The 22788-nt window shown below is 40.9% G+C and overlaps 1 protein-coding gene across 1 annotated transcript in view; it reads right to left on the bottom strand.

The window, feature by feature from the left end:
• Nucleotides 1–22788, bottom strand: part of Chchd3 (coiled-coil-helix-coiled-coil-helix domain containing 3) — a 273743-nt gene that overhangs the window by 8972 nt on the left and 241983 nt on the right. The window contains exon 7 of the mRNA XM_076833112.2: nt 1495–1630. Within this exon, the coding sequence (XP_076689227.1) occupies nt 1495–1630 (136 nt within the window). The remainder of the gene's footprint in view (nt 1–1494; nt 1631–22788) is intronic.

The raw sequence follows: 22788 nt of genomic DNA, 5'->3' as shown, positions 1-22788 counted from the left end.
TAACTTTCTTGCATCCTGTGGTGTATTTGACCTTATCATGTTAATTTTGTTTATCCTATAAAGATGCCCCATTGATCCCCTGGAACTATGGGTAGAGGATTCCACAAAAGTGAGACAGGCAGAGGGAGTCAATATTTCCAACGCGCTTATAGTCGCCACCTTCGGTAATGTTACGAAGCACGCCATGGAAACAGGTGTGTGCGTCAGACACCAGGATGAATGTGCATTATGTCATGGCCATTCCTTCCTTTGATTCCTCAGCTCCTCCTCAATAAGGCATGATTATCAAGTTAGAAAACCCCTGAGTCAACCAACTAGTCCCAATCACTTCCAGTTCTATCAATATTGAAGGTTGGGGCTCAGTAAGAACAAATCAGAAGCTGTTTTTGACAAATAAAATGTACTAACTTAACACTAGCAACGTCACCTCTACCAAACACCCTTAAAGAAAAGAGTCCCTGGCAGACACAAGCTGCTAGAAGCAGGAAGGAAACAAAAGCCACAAGCTCCCAGGCTCTGAAAGACAACATGGGCTTTTCATCTTGATTACATTTTCTCCTCTAGTGTTACTGTTATTTCCCAGCCATCCAGACAATACCAGTCCTCCCTTCAGATATTTATAGAGTATGAGAAATTTACACTAAGTGGTATTGTTATAACTACAGCAAATTGGACTGCAGAAAGGCATGCTGTGTAACTCAAACACTAGATTTAGTTGGGTTAGAAGGTCAACTCTAGGGAACTCGTCAGCAGAAAGAACCAAAGTTTCCAATAATTTCTGTCTCTCAGAACCACCTACATCCAACTATTAAAGCAGTTAAATGAGAGGCAATTACATGACCTGTTGGCATTGTTAATTTGCTTTAGGGTTATCATTAGCCTTCTGAAGTACATAAATCAGAACAAATACACATTCTGTGCACATTGTGTTATTCTGAGACGAGGGGTCAAGAGAAGAATACGATATATGAAAGCAAGGGAAATTCTTTCCTAAATCCCATCTCCAGTCTCCCTTTCCTTGCCTGGGTGGACTCCACCAACCGGTAGAAGGAACGACAAGGGGTTGAATAGCAGGTTTCTTTCATTGCTGTCATTTTTAAACTAGGTTCTCTCCAAGGCTATCTGCTGCTTATGGATCCAAAGTTCCTGGCTCCTGAATTTATGGCCTTCCTCTTTGCTGGCTTTGAATAGTGGCTTAGGAAAGCAAGGCAATGACCTTGAGCATATAATTATTAAAAGACAAAAGGTTTGGGGCAAATGAAAGAAGTATAATTTTAATAGAGTTTCCCCCTCTGCATGTAAATGAGTTGAACACAGGAAAAATCCTGACTCTTCTTAGGCTGATCTGGGTGGCAACAATTCTTGCAGTAATTCCTGAAGAGGAGGGCTTGAGTTTGTAATGCGTTTTCTTATACACTGAATCCTTAATACTGCCCCATGACATTGGGCTCTCCATTCTCCTGGTGTCCCAGTTGGCCTTGCTCGCACACTCACCTGTTTGGCATGATTGACACAGTGCATGTACTGGTTGGCCAGAGCAGAGCAGCTGAGGGTCTGGTGGCTATTCTGGCGATAACACTGGAGGATTTGGGCCTGCAGGTCAGCACAGACTGGATGATACTCATACCGCCTGCAAACAAAAACAGGGACCGGTGAGACAAATGATCTTTACTCAGAATGATGACTGAGGTTGAAGAATACATAAAACATTACAGAAGGTACCTTGTAAATATAGAAAAATATTTAATGGAATAATTATCTTCAAATTCCAAAGAAGCACAATGAAATTATTCCCATGAAAGAATGCATATAGAGTTCATGAATTTTAGGAAATGTAGTTTCATGGATTAATACAATTACAAGTGACTCTGGACACCATGACCGTCTCTCTTAAACCCAAACCCAAACCCCTGTGAACAGTGTGGCACTCTGTAGCCAGCCTGCCAAGCCAGAAACCTGTAGGCCTCACTCTCCCTCCATCCCCACGTCCAGCAGGTCAAGAAGCTGGAGCAGCAGTCAGGTCGTCCTTCTCCATGCCCACTGTCCTTACTGCAATTCCAAATTATTTATATCCTGTATTCAAGCAATGACCTCCAAACAGGTCTCTGTCACGGTGTTTTGCCCTCTATTCCTGCCCCCACGACTTCCAGAGGGTTCTTCCTAATACATACATCCGAGTCAGTGTCTTTCCTTACTACTTCTTAAATAAAATACAAGGCCAACAGGCACAGTCCTTCTTGGTCATGCTCTTGCCTCCTCCTTCATCTCCATCCCCACCCTGCACACGGCTGCAGCCTGGACAAACCGCATTCAGGTTTGGTGCGTACACTTCTTGTGTCTTTGCTCCTGCTGCTCTTGATCTGGAAGTGTTCTGCACCCAAATCACCAACAAACGCTTATAAATCTGGAAAATACCTATCCATCTTCCAACTGCTCAAGTACAGCCTTCTGGGTGCGGCTTTCACTAGCTCTCCTCCCCCGGGAGTCTGTCACTCCTTATGGTGACCCATTGATCCCCATTCACTTCCTCACCCCACAGTGACTGACTAGCATAGTCCAGTGCCATTTGCTAGCCTACATTAACTGGAACGCAATTTCCAAGTGGGACTCTTGTCTTTTTTGTGTGTGTGTCCTCTCCTTTTAGATTAACTATCTCTTCTAGAAGTCAAGCAATGAATCTGTTGAATGAATACAAATGAGTGGAAGGAAAGCATTTTAAAATTCCCTGGGATAAAATTTTGCAATTGTATTCGGAAATCTCAGATTTTAGTTAATTATTCTCAGTGAATATGAATATGCTTTACCAAATGTAAATGTTTCCAAAAAAGTTCATAATACACACTTGAAAAATAGCAAATCAAATGAATTATACAAACAAAAATAAAATATTCTTATTAACATGGTAAGGGTACTTGGATTTTAAGAACTAAATGCACATGGAGAAAATACATAAAATTATCACTTTTAATCTAGGAATCCATTTTTTTTTCAAATTAGTTTTGTTTAACAAAAAATGCTTCCAGTCTTTTCTTATCAGTTCTGTCTTTGAAATTTAAATTTGTTATTTCCATATAATCTTGAAATCACATTATTTTAAATTTAATGGGTTCTAAAAAAACCCCTAGAGAACACAGGGGATATTTCCCATCAATAAGGAAACCCCTGGGTGACGATTTGTCTCCTCATTACTTTTATCCAACACACTAAGCTAATATATATTTTGCTGAAATAGAAATGCAAACCATGCTACTGGTCCCTAAGGGAATTTACTTCCCACTGCTCTCCAAAGAAGGCAGACATACAGGGGAAAAAAAATACTCCTGCGAATTTTACATAACTTTGCTTTTACTTTTTCATTCATTATCTTACTACTTGGTCAAATACCCAAGAACAGAAGTTAAACCCAATCCCAGGAGTTTAATTCTTTTTAAGATTTCAAGTTCAGATGTTTGTGAATTTTTCTGGACACAGACTTCCCTAATCTTCTACTATGAACACCAGCATTTAAAAAGAGTCAGCTGTATTTCCAAGAGCACAGGTGCAGATACCACTGACTGCTTGTAGCAAGACCTGCATCTGGATGAATACTGAATAAAATGTGATTAGCATCAGGTCAGCTGAATCTAGTAAATACAGGAATAATGATAACTTACTCTAGCAGTTCACAGCAGAATTTCATTCCACCCTGGTGCTCACAACTTGATGTGTCTCCAAAGTATCTTAGATTTAAAGTCAAAGGGAAGAGGGTGGGGAGGGAAGCCTAGGAAAACCTCATCAGATACATGGCCCTTCCCAGTAGGGAGAGGAAAAGGCCGGAAGAGTGAGCATCGATGCACTGCACACCAGAAAGAAGATAGTGTGTATACATTTTTTTTTTTTTACCTTAAAAAAGACTATTTGAAATGGGATAATTCATCTAAACTGTGGGCTCCTTAGAAAGAAGTAATATAAATTGCATATAAGCATTTACCCTGAGCTGAGCTATTATTCATACAAGTTGAAGTCCATGAGTTATTTATGATTTGGAATGTGTCAAAATATACTTTTATCACCACAAATCAATACTACTGCTTGCTTCCAGGGCCCTTGACTTCCTGTCTGGTAGTCTGTTTGGATGAGTGTGAGTGCAGCCATCATCTGAAATCCTTTTTGTATATGTTTTAACCTGTATTGATGATTAGATGGTAGAGGGGGGAGGGAAGTGGTGGAAATCAGCATAATTGTCCCCCAGTTCCTGGGGTAGACTCTGGTACATTCTCCTTGGATTAATCTGTAAGGGTAAAGCTCTGCCTCTGTATTGATCTGCCATGCTTGTTAGGCTGCCCTAATGCACTGTTTTCACTTTGGGAAAATGCTAAATGAGATTACCATCTAGCATTAGAAGGCCATAAAGCACGAGCCACGGCACCCTCCATTCAGGAAAAGGGTTTCAAAGACATTTCCAATATGCATTATGGTAAACCCTCTGTGTAATCATAGAGTCGGCAATAGACTTTTATTGACTGCTTTCATTCCTGCTGATGGAAAAAGCCATTATTAAGCAAAAATAACAAAAGGCAGAATTTCAAGATATCTAAGAAGGAAAATTAAATCTTAGTTGCAAACGACATTAAAACAGTTCAATCTCATTGTTCATAAGGAAGATTCAACAAAGCAATGGTGAGGCTGTAAAGAGGAAGATGGAATATAATTTTAGAGAACTTGGAACAATAAGACATCACAGTCATCAAAAACCAAACAAACAAGTTTAGCAAAAAAGAATTGGTAGAATAAAGTCAACCTTTGAGAATATACGTTCATCAAAAACAATTAAGGAAAAAAAATCCTGTTTTCTGGTCTATTGGCATTGTTGGGGACTTTTAATGGAATATACCTTATGCATAGCTCTTTTATTTTCTCCCTGTCCTTTGATTCTTAGTTTCTTTCCTTCTCTTCATTTTCACAAGAACAAGAAGTCTGCCTTCAGCTTGAGCTTCCCGCCACCAACAGTGGCAGCTGTGGCCAAAGCAGGTCAGCACATGAAGGCAGAATTGGAGAACCAAAGGTTTGTCCAAGAAACAAATCGAAAGAATTACTCCTGGTGGTGTTCTATAGCCAACAAAACTGTTTCCCCTGGCTTTGGCTAATGTTCAATGCTAATATTCACTTAAAAGGCACTGAAGAAAATATACCCAAGTATTTTTCTCATTATACTTGACAGGTCCTCTGTAGAAACTTTGGAAAAAGAGAAAAAAGAAAAAGAATATCCATTTAGGCTGTTTCCAATTTTACAGTATTTCAAATAACCTGCTGATGGATGTGAATTATTACTACAATTTCTGATTATTTCCTTAGGAGATTTTCTTATACGTTGAGTTAATTGATCAAAGAGAAATAAAAACATTTTCAGTAAAAATGAAGCTAAGTTAAACGTATTCACAAGTCTCCTCTTAAGACCCTCCAATACGGTTCTACTTGGGAACCTGTTTTACAGCCATCGCTGGTTTCACTGATGTCTCTCCTACTTTCATGTCTTAGACTCTTCTTTGATGTGGGTTCTGAGCTTTAAATTTCAAGGAAACTACTTACCCATCGTTTTAGTTCTGCTAATATAAATGGCAAGTATAATAGGGTAACTTCAGAGAAGAAAAAAATATGGAGACAGCTCTTCTCCTACCACTCTTCACTCAGAAGGTGAAAGAAGTCATGTAATGACAATCAGTTAGAAGCCACAATTCCTAAAGCTCGCAGGAACACAGAAATTGTTCATTATGAGTGCAGGCGCATGTAAAGAAGATCCTTGGCATGTATTTGGACCAGTAAGTACCTGAGAGAGTTCTACAGATACCATAATGAACCACAAGGAGAAAGGGAAGGGTTGGGGGAGGGAAGGAAGGAGGGGGGGAGGGAGGGAGGGTAGAGAGAATTAATGAAAATGGCCTGGTGCTAAAAGGAAAATTCTGATTTTTAAACAGGGTCCAATGATGCACCCTTCATGAGGTCACACAGTCTCATCAAACCACATCTAACACACTAAAAGCAGGCATACAACACAGCTCTGGAGTCAGATCTTTTAAGCCTAATTCCTACAGCACAATGCAGAATCTCTTATTTTATTTTGCACTAAACTGTTCATTATACATTAAGCCCAGTGGCTAGGGTTTCTGCTTTTCTTTCAAAACATAAAACTAAAGCTGCTAAGCATGTTGCTAGTATTTAAAATGATGTAACAATTCACTCATTGCTCTTATTATAATAAAGCCAGTGTAAGGTAGTAAAAAGGAAGAAAAATATCCAAAATATATTTATTATCTCCTATGAATTTTTTCATTTTTATTTTACCTTATATTTCAGGGATCTAATAAAATGTTCAGAATAAAATGTAAACAGTCTTTTTCTGAAAACGTAGGATCTGAAAAAGAACTCAATTTCAAGCATTTCTGACATTCCTAATAACTGCTAACCATTTCATTAATTATGTCTATCTGGGCTATAATCAAATTTCCATAATTATGCTTGAGAGGCCAAATTTCTTCCAAAGGTACCTGCTTTCTTTGTTTCCATTTGTTTGCACATATGTTCTGTGACATGATTTCTTAAAGAATAAAATAAAAATGGAAGAGATTTTCCCTCACTAACAACTATTACTAACAATAATGAATGTTAACTACTATGTTGTCCATCATTACAGCACACCCCCCCACACACACACAAAAAAAACCAAGAGTCATCAGAGAAGGCCACACTGGCCTTGAGTACCCTGGTGCAGCCCTTAGCTCAATGAACCAGTCAAGCTGACAGCAGACCATCAGGAGCACTGTCCACTCAACCAACGGACTCAACTTGAGTGCAGTCAAAGAAACCATCAGCTCTGGCTAGATTACAAGAGAGTCCAGCCAGCCCTCCACAGCTGCATATTGCCAGTCTCAGAAAATATTTTTTAAAAAATGAGTTTGTATTGAACACAGTCTTTTTTTGGGTCATTACTCCCTAAATGATACAATATAACAACTTCTTACACAGCATTTACATTGTATTTGGCATTCTAAATCATCGTGAGATGAATTAAAGTATACAGGAGGACATATGCAGGTTACATGCAAATACTAAGCCATTTTCCATAAGGGACTTGAGCATCTGTGGATATTAGTGTCCTTGGGAGTCCTGGAACCAATCCCATGTGGATACAGAGGGAGGCCTAAAGAGAGAGTTCTCTCCTGAAACCCCCAGGCTTGAGAGCAGCATCTATCTGAAAATACCTTACTATTTCAATCTGCTAGTTGAGGCAAAAGATGTCAGAATCACCACTCCATAATCTGGATCCACAAGCAGGGAGGGGAAAGCATAGCCAGTGTTCCACCAGGTTTTAGGATCCTGAGTAAAAGTCCTCCATCCAGAAAAATCCCGACAGGATCTCTGCTCACCTATCCCAGCTCTCGTGAGGATGAGACTGTCTCTACCCACAGATACAACGTTCTTATGCCAACTGACCTCACTCACCAACACACCAAAATGTAAGGTAAGCCAAAATCTTTTCAGTTTTGCGATGCATTTTCATTCTTATTCGATCATACCAGGTACTTGGGAAAATGAGGCAGTGTGGGGATTTCATAGCATGTGACCGCACGCTGGCTGGTGGGTGGCAGCCAGTGAAGAATGGTGCACTCTAACAGTGGGGGACTCCTGACGCCCAGTCTCTTTGCCCAAGGAGGCAGCTCTTGCTCTTCCCTTCACTGAGAACCTCTCGGGGCATCTCACCTGCCACACCAAATGGAGGGGATCAGGCCACCTTGGCTCACCCAGCACAAGTACACTGCGGGAGAACTCCGGCCTCTCTTGAGGATTTTGCACTTAGAAAAATGGGACCATTTTCTGCTGAGTCTACAAGGAATGAGAGCCCCTACTATTTTGTTTTGCAAATAGTCTCTTAAAATCAGACATCACAGAGAGGCTAAAAATGACTTCATATTAGTAAAATGATTTTTTCCAGAAAAATTTTCCAAGTAATAATACCTTTGACAAGAAATAAGTTATTCAGATGAAAAGATCTGTGAAGTCAGGCATCTGATGTGAGGCAAAAAACCCCAATTAGTTGGCTAATTTTTATTTTCCACCATATCATGGTATTCTAGACTCATATTAAGTACATCACAGGTTTTACCTCTCAATAGGATATAAAATAATTCTTACTTTACATAAAATAGATCTAGACTGTGGGGCAAAAAGAATCAATGTCAACATTTACTCAATCTGGAAGGACCTGAAATGGACTTCCAGATCACAACACGTTTAGGACAAACTAGGATGCTGCTTTCTTAAGCTCTCAAGGTCTTCCCACCTGACAAAATTCTACAGCTACCATATTGCACTGTGGTGTTGGTGGGGAAGACTTCATTTAGACATATAGGTCTCCCACCTTCTTACCAATGCTTGAAATATTGTTATTTTTAAATGAACATCAGGCAACAATGCTGCAGTAAAACAGACACTAGTGAGTTCACAAGTATCAGTGCAGCAGCTCCTATATGGTCCCTCTGCTGAAGCAGGACCTCTTGCCCTGCACACAGTAGGGGCAGATAAAGTCACAGTTCACAGGATCAACCGGTGGTTACAAAATTGCAACACCTGGGAACTAGATTTCAGGGTTGCAAGTTACATTTGAATCCCCACAGGATGTATCCATGTGTGGATGAGACCAAGTAATCCTATGCACAAAATTAGTCTTACTTGACTATCTTAATTTGTGGTTTCAGAGCCAAGAAAAGCATTATTATTATTATTATTATTATTATTATTATTATTATTATTATTGAAAAGCATGGCATTTAATCTCATTTAACTGTAAATAGTTTAGACAACTGAGAACATGAGAATCATATATAATGCATCAACATTAGATCTCTTTTTCCTTAAACATGTGTATCTATATGATATGTTGAACTTACATTGACACTGACTCAGTTATTTTAGCCCCTGTGCTTTGTGAATTATTTCTCTTCCTCCACACTGCTACTCTGGAATGTTCTAAGTGTTCCAAGGGTAAAAAATAGAAGCTGGTGGGTTCATTCACTCTTTCATCCACTTGGTCACTCCCACAACAAATATGATTAAGCCACAGACAATTATTGAGCACTCATTACATGCCATCTACTGTGACAGGGGATAAATAAGATGTGATCCTTGCCGACAGCCAGCTCATAGTCCAGCGGGGCAAGACAGAAGTGTACATGGGGTCTTATAATCAGATAGAGAGGGAATAACATCAACACATTGCAAGGCAAACACAGATGTCTAGTTTTAGAAATGACCCAAGCCAAATACATCATATTCCAGATAAGAAGAAATCTACCACTAGTGAGGACTGGCCTCAAGATTCTCATGAACCAACTTTCCAGCCAGCAGGAACAGTGCCCAGTGGATCCAGACGCCAGAGACGTTGACCTTGAATTATGAATACCCCCCTAATCATAAGCTTTCTAAACTCTTTGCTTTTCCTCAGATAAAAGTTCCGTGTGTGCTCATGACACATGTTAACACAGGCGTCGTTTGGAGAGGTGAGAATAGCTGTGTACAGTAGGAACTTGTAAATTCTGAGTCAACTAGAGAATCCACAAGGAAGGAGCAGCCAGAGACCAACTTTCCTACTTACCAACAACAAGAATGCTGAGGCTAAGTCTTGCTGGGAAGGCTCTGCGGGTGACTTCCAGTTGGCACCACTACTGCTCTTTAGCCTCCTTTGCTTCCTTCGCAGGAGTGCCTTTTGTCAGCACTCGATGGCTTGTGAGTGATGTTGCCAAGAAGGAGAAAGCGGGATAATTTGTTCCTGGATCAATGCCCAGATTTGGAGGCAGAAGGGAGAGAGGAGGAACTGGGATAAGTTGGAGAAAGTAGAAGAAACCTGGGAAGCAGAATAATTTGCCAGAATTATAGGAGTCATGCGCCATATTGGTTCAGTTGGAGAAAAAAAGAGAGGGCTGACCTATGGAGCATAGCAACAAACTCACTGGGAAGGCCACGGGAAAGAGGAGACTGCAAGGTCTAGAGCAGGGAACTAAAGCAAACTGGGGCACTTGTTCTCCAAGAGAACTCTAATTTCAAGTTCTCGAAAAGGCCCTGTTCATCAACTGTTCTTCCTGAAGAAAGCCTTTGAGTTCGGAGGAGAGAGAATTGGAAAGCCAGCAACGGTATCCTTGGTAGAACCAACGGGTGGAGTGCCAGTCCTGGCAATCTACCAGGGTTTTCTGACAAAGGATGCTTGCAATAACCTAAGAGCTTCTGAGAAAATTTAATGAACATCAAACATAACCTCCCATATTTGGAGAAATATTTACCTCTAAAGGCCTTACTGTGTTATTGTTATCAATGAAATTTAACTGTCGTAATAACAGAGAATCACCAAATCTTCCTGTGAATTGAGCAGTACAGAAGCAGCACCCTGTGCAGATATACAGTTGAGAGCACACAGTCATGCCGAGCTTCTATTTCTAGGTATTTAATAATTTTTCAAAAAGAATTACCCTTAGGGATGAATTTTTTATGCTGCTTCTTGGCTGAGGGGAGATTTGAGGGGTGAGTTTGGTGAAATTCCATTTGAGTCACCCAGGCATAAAAATACATTGCAGTACCCCTACCTCTTTCCTGTAGGATCAAATTTAAGAGAGTGCTTTTAATACCAAGATAAGCCAAGAAGAGCTTAATTTGAAAAATTTAAAAACTGTCACATATCTCAACGAGGACTGTGACACATCCTAAAAATCTAAGTTAAGACCACAATTTAAGTCAGTAGTGAGAGAGTGTCTTACATTCCTTTAGGTGGTACTCTTTCTTCCACTACATTTAAAAAGCAAGATCTAAATACCAGATACACACTGGAAGGAATGTGTCTGGCTCCCTTAACAGAAAGAACTGCAAATGTATTTATTTAGTGACAAGGGAAGGAAAAAATTACCCACACTGATTGGCCCTTTAAGTATCAAAATGAGGAGAGGAGGAAGTGGTTGCTGGGAGGGGGAAGAGTTAAGCCGTTTGTCTGTCCTCCAAGTCTCTTTCGATGTCTGGAAGGGGAGGATGCTAGACATGCCACAGAAAGAGGGAATCCCCCAGGGGTGCAGGGTTGCCAGGCAGACAGAATTCCGTATGGGTTGAGGCCACTGTATCCAGGCAATAAAGGATGTGTAGGAACAAAGTGGGGAGAACACTAAATTCACCCCCAAAAGCTTATCATGAAAGATGTACCCTCCTCAAGGTCACAGGTGTCATAGGGAATCTAAGTGTTCAGGAAATAGGGCAGCAAGTAGGTGGTACGGAGGTCTGAGGAGGGAGGCAGTGATTGCTTCTATTTGGGAGTAGCGTGGGGGGTTTTTGGAGGAGAGGAGACCCCTAGGTGCAGGGAAGGATTGTAAGGGGTAGGGAGGACATCTGTGAGGGCCAGTGTGAGCCAAGATCCTGGCTCAGGCAAGTCCAGCATGGTCAGGGAACTGGTTGTAGGTGGGGAGAGGTAGCGCTGAGAAGGGAGGGGTTGGGACATACAGTTTTTGAAAAGAGATGGCATGCTCAGGTTCTGCTGCACAGGTGATGGCAGGCCACCAGCCTTTCTGGACATAAGTGAAGCATCACCTTAGAAAGCTGATCTGATGTGAAGGAATCAGATGGATGGAAGTGGAGATCCCCTGGCTGGGTGGCCCACGGGTGGAGTGGTGCTTGGCTAAAGTGAAATAAGCTGATGAGGGGACTGGTCTGGCAAGATGGAGGACTAGCAAGCAAGAATGGAAGGACATAGTAAGTGAAGGACACGGAAGGAGAGGAGAGGAAGGGCTAGGAGAATCACAGAGTGACTCAGGGAGGTAAAGATGAGAGTGCTCAAGCACTGTCAGGAACCCAGGTGGAAATGAGTCCCCCCTGCCCCAGGATCTAAAGTGTGCAGCTGGAGCTCAGCCCGAGGGCAGGACTATAATCACACAGTACAAATCCCCCCAAGACGCACAGGGAGAGGGCCGGAAAGAAAGCTGGGCCTTGAGAATGGCCTGTGTCGAGAAATGACAGGAAAGGAAGATGGAACAGGAGGACAAGTGAGCTCGGAGAGAAGCAGCAACATAAGGCAGTACACAGGGCTGGGGAGACCAGAGTTCCCCAGAGGAGAGGGTCTAAAGGAACGAAGACTGGTAAGAGGCCACGGAATGGGATGGAATGGGATTCCTAGCAATCTGGAGGAGGAACTCAGCCTAATGCACAAGGCAGAAGCCAGACGGCAGGAAACTGATAAAGAAGGAAATGGACACAAAGAAATGGAGGCAGTGGGATTAGATGGGTCCTTCACATACTCTGGGCACTGTGGGAGATGACAGCTGCCTTAAATCTGGTTGGAGATGAAAGCCTGAGATAAGACAATGGAATTCCAGGAAGGAATGGGAAGGGCTCAGGCCTGAGTGGTGGGGCAGGCAGATATTCCAGACAGAGAAGGAAGGGAAGGCAGTGAAGGAAGAGGGGGGGAGGCTGGAGCAGGAGGACGGGCTGCCACTAATGGACGTTTTTCTTTTAAGATTCATATGGAAATTTACATAGAGATTAAAGAGGGAAAACACTTTCAGCAAGGACACATTGTGCAAGCACATTGCCATAACACAGAGTGAGGGCAAGGAGTAAAGGTGTTCAGAAGTTGGCCAGCTGAGCAGACTGTGTGAAAAAGATGAGTTTTCAAGTATTTTTAAAAGATGTGAAGAGAGGAGGATGTGGTTTGTGCAGAGAGGGTGCAGTTGAGGAGTAACACACAGATTTCTTGGCTCAAGCAAAAAGTCCACAGTGAAGAATATTTTAAAATGAGGGTGGTGAGGTGGGGGAGGAGTGGAAGGAAATGGTTTGCTGGGTGGGAAACCTCAAAGGTCGGATGAATCACCCAACTGCAGCAGGAATCCAGAGAGCAAGCCACTCCTAAGAAAGGGAGGGTTTTCCTACGGAAGTTGGCACAGAGCAGCAGAGTGCAGCCGACCTGCAAAGCCCTGGTACCTGAGCAGGGACAGAGGACTTCCCAGGGATGCTCAATACTGATGAGGGGCGTGTCAGACTCCCTCCTGTATCTCCCAAGTTGGACTTTTCACTGAGGCACACGTATCTACATAGAAAATAAACATCTCTAAGACGGGTTATTTGTGCATTAGCTGATGGCCGTCTTCTCACACCTGTACCAAATCTCCAGTTCTTCCAGCTTAAGCCCCTTTCTTGCTCTCTAAGACAGAAGTGCTCTCAAATGAATGGTTGGCTAATGGTTAATGGAGAAAGCCTGGCATGAAATACACTTAAAAAATAGGAATTTATGGATGTTGGTCAACTTGCAACTATAAGTATGCAAGTTCAATTTAAAATCATAGAACATCTATGTGCCAATAGATGCCTGAAATATACCTAAAAAAAAATACACAATTGGAAAGAGCAGTTGCTTCCAAGGAAGGGAACTGGATAGGTGGTCAGAGTTGAGAAGGAGACTAACTTTTGCATATGATATTTGGATTTTCTATCATGCATATATACTGCTTATCAAGAAATAATTTTTAAAATGCAATGGTATACCATATTTATATGATGTGTGCTCCTGAAAAATCGCTATGAGAAAGTTTGCTTTCCCTCCAGATGCCTAGGCCCCGCAATTTCTAATGGTAATGTCATTTCCATGGGTTTTGTGGCATTAAATAGAAAAATGATGAAAAATTTAACCCCAAGACACCAGATATGAAACTCCACATGCCAATGCTACACCAAGGCAAAAATGTAAATTGGGAAATAACTCAATACCTCCCTACCTGTCAGCCTTCAGCACAAGTTTGGCACAAGTCCTGATTTAATATCTCAGTAACCTTGTGAGAAAAAGGACAGAGAAACTGCCAAATTAGTGAAGTCATGGGTCAAAGCATTGGGAGTAAGTGTAACAGGGAACTCTAGCCTAGATGCTTTCTCTATCCATGGAATTCTTCCAAGTTAGTCCCTCCTCTGTCTTTGTAGTCACTCATGCCCCACCTCTTTTCCTCTCTTGATTATAAGAGAATTACAATTAATTCTCTTACAATTATTAATTACAATGACTCCCAAAGCTCAGGTCTTTATCCCTTCTTCTTTCACAGTTCCTGGAGTTTCTCCTACTGCTCTGGTGAGAATGAATTTCTAGACTCTTCACCAGTCAGCAGCCCTGAGTTTAGATTTCATTGGATTTCAGTTCTTTAGTTCTTCTATAAAATACACAGATAGATAGTACTCTTACCTGTCTGAAGCCAGGGCTAGATCTGATTCCTTCTATATTTGAGTACTCTATGCCAAGTATCAGCTGGATATGTTCAATTTTGTTATTTTCTATTTTCTGATGCAGACAAGATTTTCCTTCCATTTTTCATCAACAGCAATGCTGTTTTTGCATTAAATTTCAGGGTATTTTATTTTTGGTATTTAATATTTTGTATGTAAGATGCCATTAAGACAGTTAGTTCTTCCTTTGAAATGCTTTTTGCCTTCAACTATTCCTCAGTTTCCCCATCATCATCTTGTGCTAGGCTCTCACTTCATGCATATACTATTACTACAGTCTCCAGTCCCTCTGCCCTCAGCTTTTCATTCTTACCAACACAAATTCTTCTCAATGAAGAGCCTGCAAAATGCCAGCCTCGGCTTGGAATCAACCAGAATTCTCCCATCTCTTCCACCTCCTAAAGCTAATTTTACTTCCAAAATATCTGTCATATACCTTGCCTTCTCACAAGCTACTACTTGTTGCATTGATAGAAAAAAATATCCATTGAAACTTCTACTAAATCTCTATTTACCTATTCTGGCCTCAAAGCGGAGCACAGATGGTGACATTTGCAAGGTTGTTTTCGAACACAATCCAATATGAACCAGTATAACAGCCAAGGAGCACAACTACACATATTCCTAATGTCCATTTCCCAAGCCATGTTATAAAATTATAAAATCATTCTCTGAATTGATTTTATTTTTCACTTGTGGATAAAGGCACTATCTATAGCAGCAATAAGTTTCCATAGGAACTAAATTCATTTCAAAAGGTTGGACATAGAGGCTTAAAAAAAGGGCTCAAATAACAACAATTTTGTATATAGTGCCTTATATCCTTGAAGCTCAGAGCATTAGAAATATTAACCTTTTACTCCCCCAAGTCCCAGGAAATGAAAGACAGTCTCTTTGCAATGGAGAAATGGATATGTTTAAGGGAACCGGTTAAGAAGAGAATTTAAAAGGTAAATTGCTAATTATTAGTGTTTCATTTCTAGCATTAGGCACGACTACTTTTACATGGTATGGTAACACTATTTACTAATCTTGAGGAGTACACGATGGATTCAAATAGTTGCTAAAATTTTCCCTACTTCATACTCCATCATAAAGTAAATACAAAAATCAGAAGAAAATATACCTTTTCAAGGTGCTTTGTAGTATAAAATTGAAATATTTATACAGGCATATAAACATATTAAAGTACATGTCCCTTTATGGAACATCCACACAATAACTTTGCAACTTTAAAAATCTAATGCTCTTTTTTTCTTCTGATTAACTGAAGTATTCAGTACTGATGTCATAAGAAGGCATTAAATCCTAACACATCATATAATCTTATCCTCTCTTGTGTTACATAAATGGATTTAAGTATTTTTCAGAGGACAGGCAAGATTTAGCAAATTGGCTTAACATTCTGGGCTGCTGCTGAGACTTAAAATGAACAAGACGAAATATGAAGTACAGAAAACAACAATCTGCTACACAAATTCTCCAAATGATTATGATCAGCCTCATACTCCAGTATTTCAGAGGTGGAATCTCAGTGATTCCCGCATAAAGGCATAATGATGTATTACTGCAGGACCAAATAATACATTTCTCAATTCAAGTCTGGATTGGATTCACCATGCTGAGCTCCATTAGTTTTACATCTCCCTAAGGGTTCCAATTCAGCAGTATTAATCTATGCCATTACATACAGCCCCCATCTACAAATGTCTGCCTTATGAATGTCCCTTAATACAGCTTTCCAGTTGAGTGTTTCTCGAGAAAAATCACAAAACTAGGGAAACTGGAATCAGTATAAATTTCCAAGTAGACAGTAAGTCCTGCCTACAATGTCATCACACTTCTGTGCTAACCTCACTCTCCCCTTCATTATTATGGTTATTCATGATAGAGTCAACCTCCTCTGGGATCACATCCCTTTTTACCCCCTTTTGCTCTTGGCTAATGACCTGGTCTCTTATTTCATGGAGAAAAATAAAAACCAAAGGATAATTCTCCCTGCTTTCCATCATAAAACCTAGATCTGCACCCATCTTCCCCTTTCCCCCCATCTTTTTTAGGGGAAGAATTTGTCTTATAAAAAGAAAGGCTAAGATCTGCAACAAAATATAATGATATTTAAAAAATAAATACCCATGGATCCAATTCTCACCTGCCCTTTACTCTGCCTTCTAGTGGGATTTTTTTTCTCGTTGTATCCTCGACCTCTTCCTATACTAGGTCATTTTCACCAGCACTCCAACACTCTCTAGCTACCCAGAAAAACTTTCTGCAGTGATGGAGAAGTCCTGAATCCATGCTGTCCAACATGGTGGCCACAGCCATGTGGCTGATGAGCACCTAAAATACTCCTAGTGCAGCAAAGGAAATACATTTTAAATTTTACTTAACTTTAGTGAATTTAAATGCAAAGAGACAGCTGTGGCTGGAGGATACCATAGCGTTGAAAGCCAAGCTCTAACAACTCTATCCTTGCCATGGCCTCTTCCATTTCCTTACCTTCTACCCACTCTTCCATCCACACCAATGTGGTTTTCACTCCAGCATTCAATGGAACAGCACCATTGAATGGGATTTTGGAGAGAGATTTTATATATAAAATTTTTTTCCACCTCCTGGTGGTGGGATGGTGAAGAGTAGTGTTGGGCATAGCACCCAGGGCTTTTCACATGTTAGGCAAGTACTCTACCACTTGAGCTAAATCTTTAGCTTTCAGTTATTTTTCATAGACATCTCATAAGACTGACCAGAGCACAGATGGATTCCAGTACATTACCCCTCTTTCTTGAAAGAGTTTCTTTGCTTCATAATATACCACTCTTCTGCTTTTCCTCCTAGCTCTGTCTTACCTTTAACTGATCTCTAAATGTTGGAGTCCTCAGGACGGCAGGTCTTTGCTCTTTTCTCTCTTGTACTCTCCCTGCAGGTATCTCGACCGTTCTCATGGCTCTAACTGCAATCTGTGTGTTGGAAGCTATCAGATTCTGTATCTATCCCAGTCCTCTTATGCGGGAGGCTGCCCCCTGCCATTTATACTGAAGGTTTCATAGGTACCTCATGCTTAAAACTGAACTCTTAGTTCCTTCCTGTACCCCTAACAATCTGTTCTGTGCTCCTCATTTCAGTAAACGGGCCTCCAAAATCAGGGAGCCCTCTTTGCCACTTCTCCTCTGGCATTTCCAATATCCAAGTCTTGTCAATTAAACATCAAACAGACATCTGCAAGCAACCCATTTCTCTCCATTTCCATTGTCATTAGCCTAGTCCAAGCCACTATAATTACCTTCCTGGAATATTTCAATAGTCTCCAAAGCAGTCTCTTGCTCTCCATTCTCAGTCCCCCACCTTCATCTTCACTGCAATTCATGAACAAAGGTACGTTCTTAAGACTGGAATCTGGGGGCTCAAATAGGAGGCTTTAGGGAAGCATAATGGAAGGGCTGGCTGCAGGGCCAGTGTGTGAAACCGTCTGTTGAAAGAGCTCAACTCCTTCTGAGTTCTGAAAGGAAGTAGAGTGTGGGAAGCACAGCAGAAAGAAATGCGTAGGGGCGGCATCTCAGAGGACTCTGGCCATAATCCTATTTGGGATTTTGTTTCAAGAGGCATGGGAAGTCTTTGAAGGGTTAGGTTGGAAGATGTAAGTTCAGATTCGTCACTTAAAAGACACTCTGGTTGTTCCTTTGGTTGATTCTAGTGGTACACATCTACAGAACTTGACAGCACTTTTTTTCGAGCCGGGGGTGGGTTCCGGGGATTGAACTCAGGGGCACAACACCACTGAGCTACATCCCCAGCCCTACTTTGTATTTTATTTAGAGACAAGGTCTCACTGAGTTGCTTAACACCTCCCCATTGCTGAGGCTGGCTTTGAATTCGCGATCCTCCTGCCTCAGCCTCCCGAGCCGCTGGGATTACAGGCGTTTGCCACTGCACCCAGCTTGACAGCACTTTTCATAGGTAACATTGTCAAGTTATATAGGTGATTGGTCATTTCTTCCATTAGACTATAAGCTCCAGCATCTATAACCTGCATGTCCAAATCTGCATGTCCAATCTCTGACTAGAGAAATAAACCTGAGGAAGTTGCTTCATCTCTCTAAGGTGCAACTCTTCCATCAGTTGCCACCACTTAAGATTGTCGTGAATGTTAGTGAGTAACATCTAAGCTCTCAACACAACACCCAGCACAGAGTAAGCTTTGGATGAATGCTAACCACTATCATCATTATTATTTCAACGAATGCACTTCTACAGGTTATTTTGGGATCCTGTTTATTAGTTTTTCTTTATTTCCAAAGTGGTTTCTACTTTCAAATGGCCAACTTGAAAATCAAGTTTTAGAATGCAGTGCATCTGAGCATTGGTGACTGTTTACATAACTTGAAGGTGCCCACCAAGTGCTCCAGTGGGGTCAAAAGATGGTTGCTGCACGTGTTTTTGTTAAAGGGATTAAAAAAACTGTACCCATGTTAAAAATCAAACCTCCAGCATGGAGCACATCATTAACATAAACCTATATACCTTTTCTTTCCTGAACTAAGTTCTCATGGGGTGCACAGTCCTCCCTATGAATAAATGGAATTGTATTTGAAGTAATTACACTTGGCACAGATTTGCCCACTGCTGGTGGCATGGCTGCTACTTGTGACTAGGCAGTGAGGGGAACTTAACAGAATTGATGGCAAACTGCTTTAATTTGCTTTCACACTAGCACAATCCTGTGTAAAATAAGTTGGACATTTTAAGAATAATAAAGACCACACAGTTAAATTTCTATTACCATTAAACCAGTATTCAAACAGGCCAGAAACTGGTTTTCAGCCTCTTTGAGAAAGTTTCTGTATCTTTAGGGTCATAAATGTCATTCTGGAAAGTCAAGCTGGCAGTTCTCAGCGGGAAGCCTGGAAGTGCCAGTGTTAATTAAAAATGTCAGATACCATTTTGGTTTGTTCATGCGGCGAGTTCTGCTCCTTCCCCTCCTCCATCCTGAGAAGCTGCAACCCCAAAGGACATTCAGAAACAATAGGGAGAGGAAAATACTAATGACGATTTCATTTTCCAAGGGCTTCCGATGGCCAGGTAATAATAATAGCACTAATGGTTGGTCCTGCTGCCCAGTCCACAGGCAGGGATGGGGGAGAGGAGGGGCTGAAGGATCCTTCTTTCTGTAATACACACCCCATGGCTGGATGCCAGGAAAACCCCAATAAAAGTTAAAGATGGGCTTCCCTAGGCCTGAACAAATGGCTTTTGTGAAGGATGAACGAGAACCCGGAGCCAAACACATAAAACTACGGTATTTGCGGATTGATTCCTATTCAGAAGTTAATTGTACATTACTAAATGATTATGTGAAAAGCCTGTAAAATTTGGAACTTTGCTATATCATATCATACGGTAAGAGGTATATAATGGCTGTGGCTAGATAGCAGAACATGAAATAGACACTTTAGACTTATCTGCCTAATTGGATTACTACAAACTGTCAAACTGGCTGATGAAGGCCAGCGACTCCGGCTTGGGTTTGGGCTGAAGAACCCTGAAGGAGGATCTCAAGTGCTGCCCAGGACTGTAATTTAGTTTAAGGTGTGAATAATGGTTTGGCTCCTAAATTGAATAGATTAATGAGATAATTTTTATCATAACCACCTAGAATAAAATAAAGCAATGAGGGCTTTTAGCAAAGCTTTTCAAGACAATGATAAATCAATCACACAATAATTTCTACCAAATGTTATCAAATTCTACACTTTTACTACTAGCTATAAGCACCAATATTTAGACTGAAGGAAGAACTGTTTAACAAATGAAGCTTTCCTACTCTCAGTATTTGAGCGAGGTCATTTTTTTCCTTTTATTAACTTAATTCTATTAAAGTATGATTCACATATCATACAATTTACCCATTTAAAGTGTATAATTTTAAAAGTGTGGCTAAATTACATATAACATAAAATATCGTGTATATTTTGGGTATTAATATGATATCACGAAGTACAAATACACAATAAAATGGTTACTACTGAAGCAAATTAGCATTCCTACCCTCATCTCCTGTAGTTAACCCTCCCTTTTTGTTTGTTTTGTGGAAAGGGATGTTATAATCTGCTCAATTAGCACGAATTACAAACACAGAGACAATTTTATAACCTATGGTCCTCACATGTATTAAGATTTCCAAATTGTTCCTCTTGAGTATCTTCTATCTTCTGATCTACACCATCCCATTTCCTCACCCCACCCTCTACCTGTGGTAACCACAGGTTCTCTATCTCTTTGTATAGACATTTTTTTTTTTTTTTAAGCACATCCATACCTAAGTAAGATCATGCAACTTTTTGTTGTTGTTGTTGTTGAACTGAAGTCTTTTTCCTTACTTGTGACCTAAGACTTTTGCCTATGAGACTTTATTTCAGAAATGCACAGAAGGTTAATATCTTTGTACATATTACAAATTTGCTAAGCACAATGTAATGTTGATATAATCTCTTATTACAAAGAAAATGGCAGATCTGACTGTACTTCAGGGACACTTGACCAGTAGTTGTTTTTATCCTGAAAACTTCTGAAGTCCCTGCAAATGCCAGTCAGTTTTGGATGCTCAGGTACATGAAATGAGTGAGAAGTGATGGGAGATCCTCCTAGGAGCAGTGTTGGGACAAGAAGCAACAAACTAGAGTTCTGTTTCGAGGCATTTCATTTCACCAAGCCTGATGGTCGGAATAAAAGTGACATCGGGACCGAGAACAGATATTGATACTGGATTATGCACTTTTCAGCATTCTCCTCTTTCCCTTCCTTCTTTCATTCCTCCATTTCCCATACTTCCTATTTTTGTTTTAGGCACAGTTAAGTAAGGGGTAAATAGATATTTGCATAGGCTTCTAAAGTACAAGTAGCAAATATAAGTAAAAAGGCCAACTCTCAATCTGATGCCAGTGGCAGACATCACTAATCAATCCAGACAGACTTTCAGGTGGAACCCATCAAACTCTCAGAATCCTTCAACAAAATGATGCAAGAACCATCACAATCAATTGAAGTCAGTGCCTGAAATAAAATTTATTTGACTTCCCTTGCAGTCAACTTTCCCTCAGTGTTCTAGCTTTGGCACTGGGTTGGAATCTCTTAGTTTTGCACTTTCCTATGGTCCTGCAATTAAGCTGAGCATTTTGTGATGTTGAAGATCATGAAAGGCTGGCTCTCTTCCAATAAGCACTTTGCCATACAAAACCCAAGGTTTCTGAAAGTAAGAAAGAGACCAGATAATGCCCCCTTTTCTGACTCATTCCACATCCCTCTCTAAGGGAAGCAAAGCCGTGAAAAATCTGGGTTTAGAAGTGTATTTGTTCACTTTCTGGAGAAAAAGAATGGGCCTCGATTAATGTCTAAGCCTGTTTTAAAGTTGGTTTGAGGGTTAGGTTGCATATTCGCCTTTTTAAAAAGTATGTGTTTAAAAGAAAGTTTCATGACATTAATAGATTTTCCTCATGAACATTTTAGGAGCACCTTCCCCATATATTAACACACTTGCTCATTTGGCTTCATGTTTAATTGCACTCTCTCTCCAGAAAGCCTTTAATGACACCATCTCACATCCAGCCTTCATAATTTGGCTCCTCCAAATCAGAGAGCAGGGCTTCCCAGGCACCATCTTCCTGCCGTTGTGGGCCAAATGCGACTCTCCCCAGCTGCTGCTGGGCTTCCTCCTTCATGGTGGGGGCTTGTCTGCTCACTCTAAGCCACTCCATGAACAGAAGCCTCCCAGGCAACGAGGGGCTGTTAGAAGCAACCTGCTCGGGTCAGGGCCATATTCTGCTCCCAGCAATAGCTGATCCATACTTCTGCCCATTTCTTTCATTCCGCTGCTTGAGAGGCCACTGTCTCTCAAACCTTCACAGAGCATCTCCTCAGACAAAGATGCTGTCAGAACTTAATTCAATCAATGACACATAAAATCTTCCCTAAATTTTGGAATATTAAGATGGACGTAGGTTCTGAAGGAGATTTAGTCATTTTATGACTAAAATGTGGCTGCCCAAAAAACAGACACAAGCCAGAGACTCAAAGGACACCTCTGTCTGTACCTGGGAGCTGAAATTAAGGGGGTGGTTTCTGTACACGTATGTGCTCATCGCTAGCTGCCCTTCCTCAGCCCCCACAGCTGCTAGCTCTAAAGAATACACTGGAGGAGGCACCCCCTCCAAGGGCGTCTTTCCTCGGCTCCAGAAAGAGTTGAAAAGATGTACATAATTTTCCTGGGGTCATTGGTTTTTTAAAATTTTTTTTGGCATTTACGTAATGTATGTGTCTGTGGGATAAACAGACAGTCTTCCCCCACAATTACCTTTGCTTACAGGAAAACACAGCTGCCGTTCTCTCATATTAAGATGCAAGTGTAGGAACTGGGGAGACCAAAGATTTCAAAGGGAAGGAAAGTTTTTACCGCATGAAAGACACTTCACTATACCAAAGTGCTTTGAAACCAAAAAATGGAGGCAAAGTGACTATTCTCCTTGG

The sequence above is a fragment of the Callospermophilus lateralis genome, chromosome 1 (assembly GCF_048772815.1).
Source record: "Callospermophilus lateralis isolate mCalLat2 chromosome 1, mCalLat2.hap1, whole genome shotgun sequence".
NCBI lineage: Eukaryota > Metazoa > Chordata > Mammalia > Rodentia > Sciuridae > Callospermophilus > Callospermophilus lateralis.
Note: the sequence above shows the minus strand (reverse complement) of the source record. Positions and strands in the feature narration are given on the sequence as shown.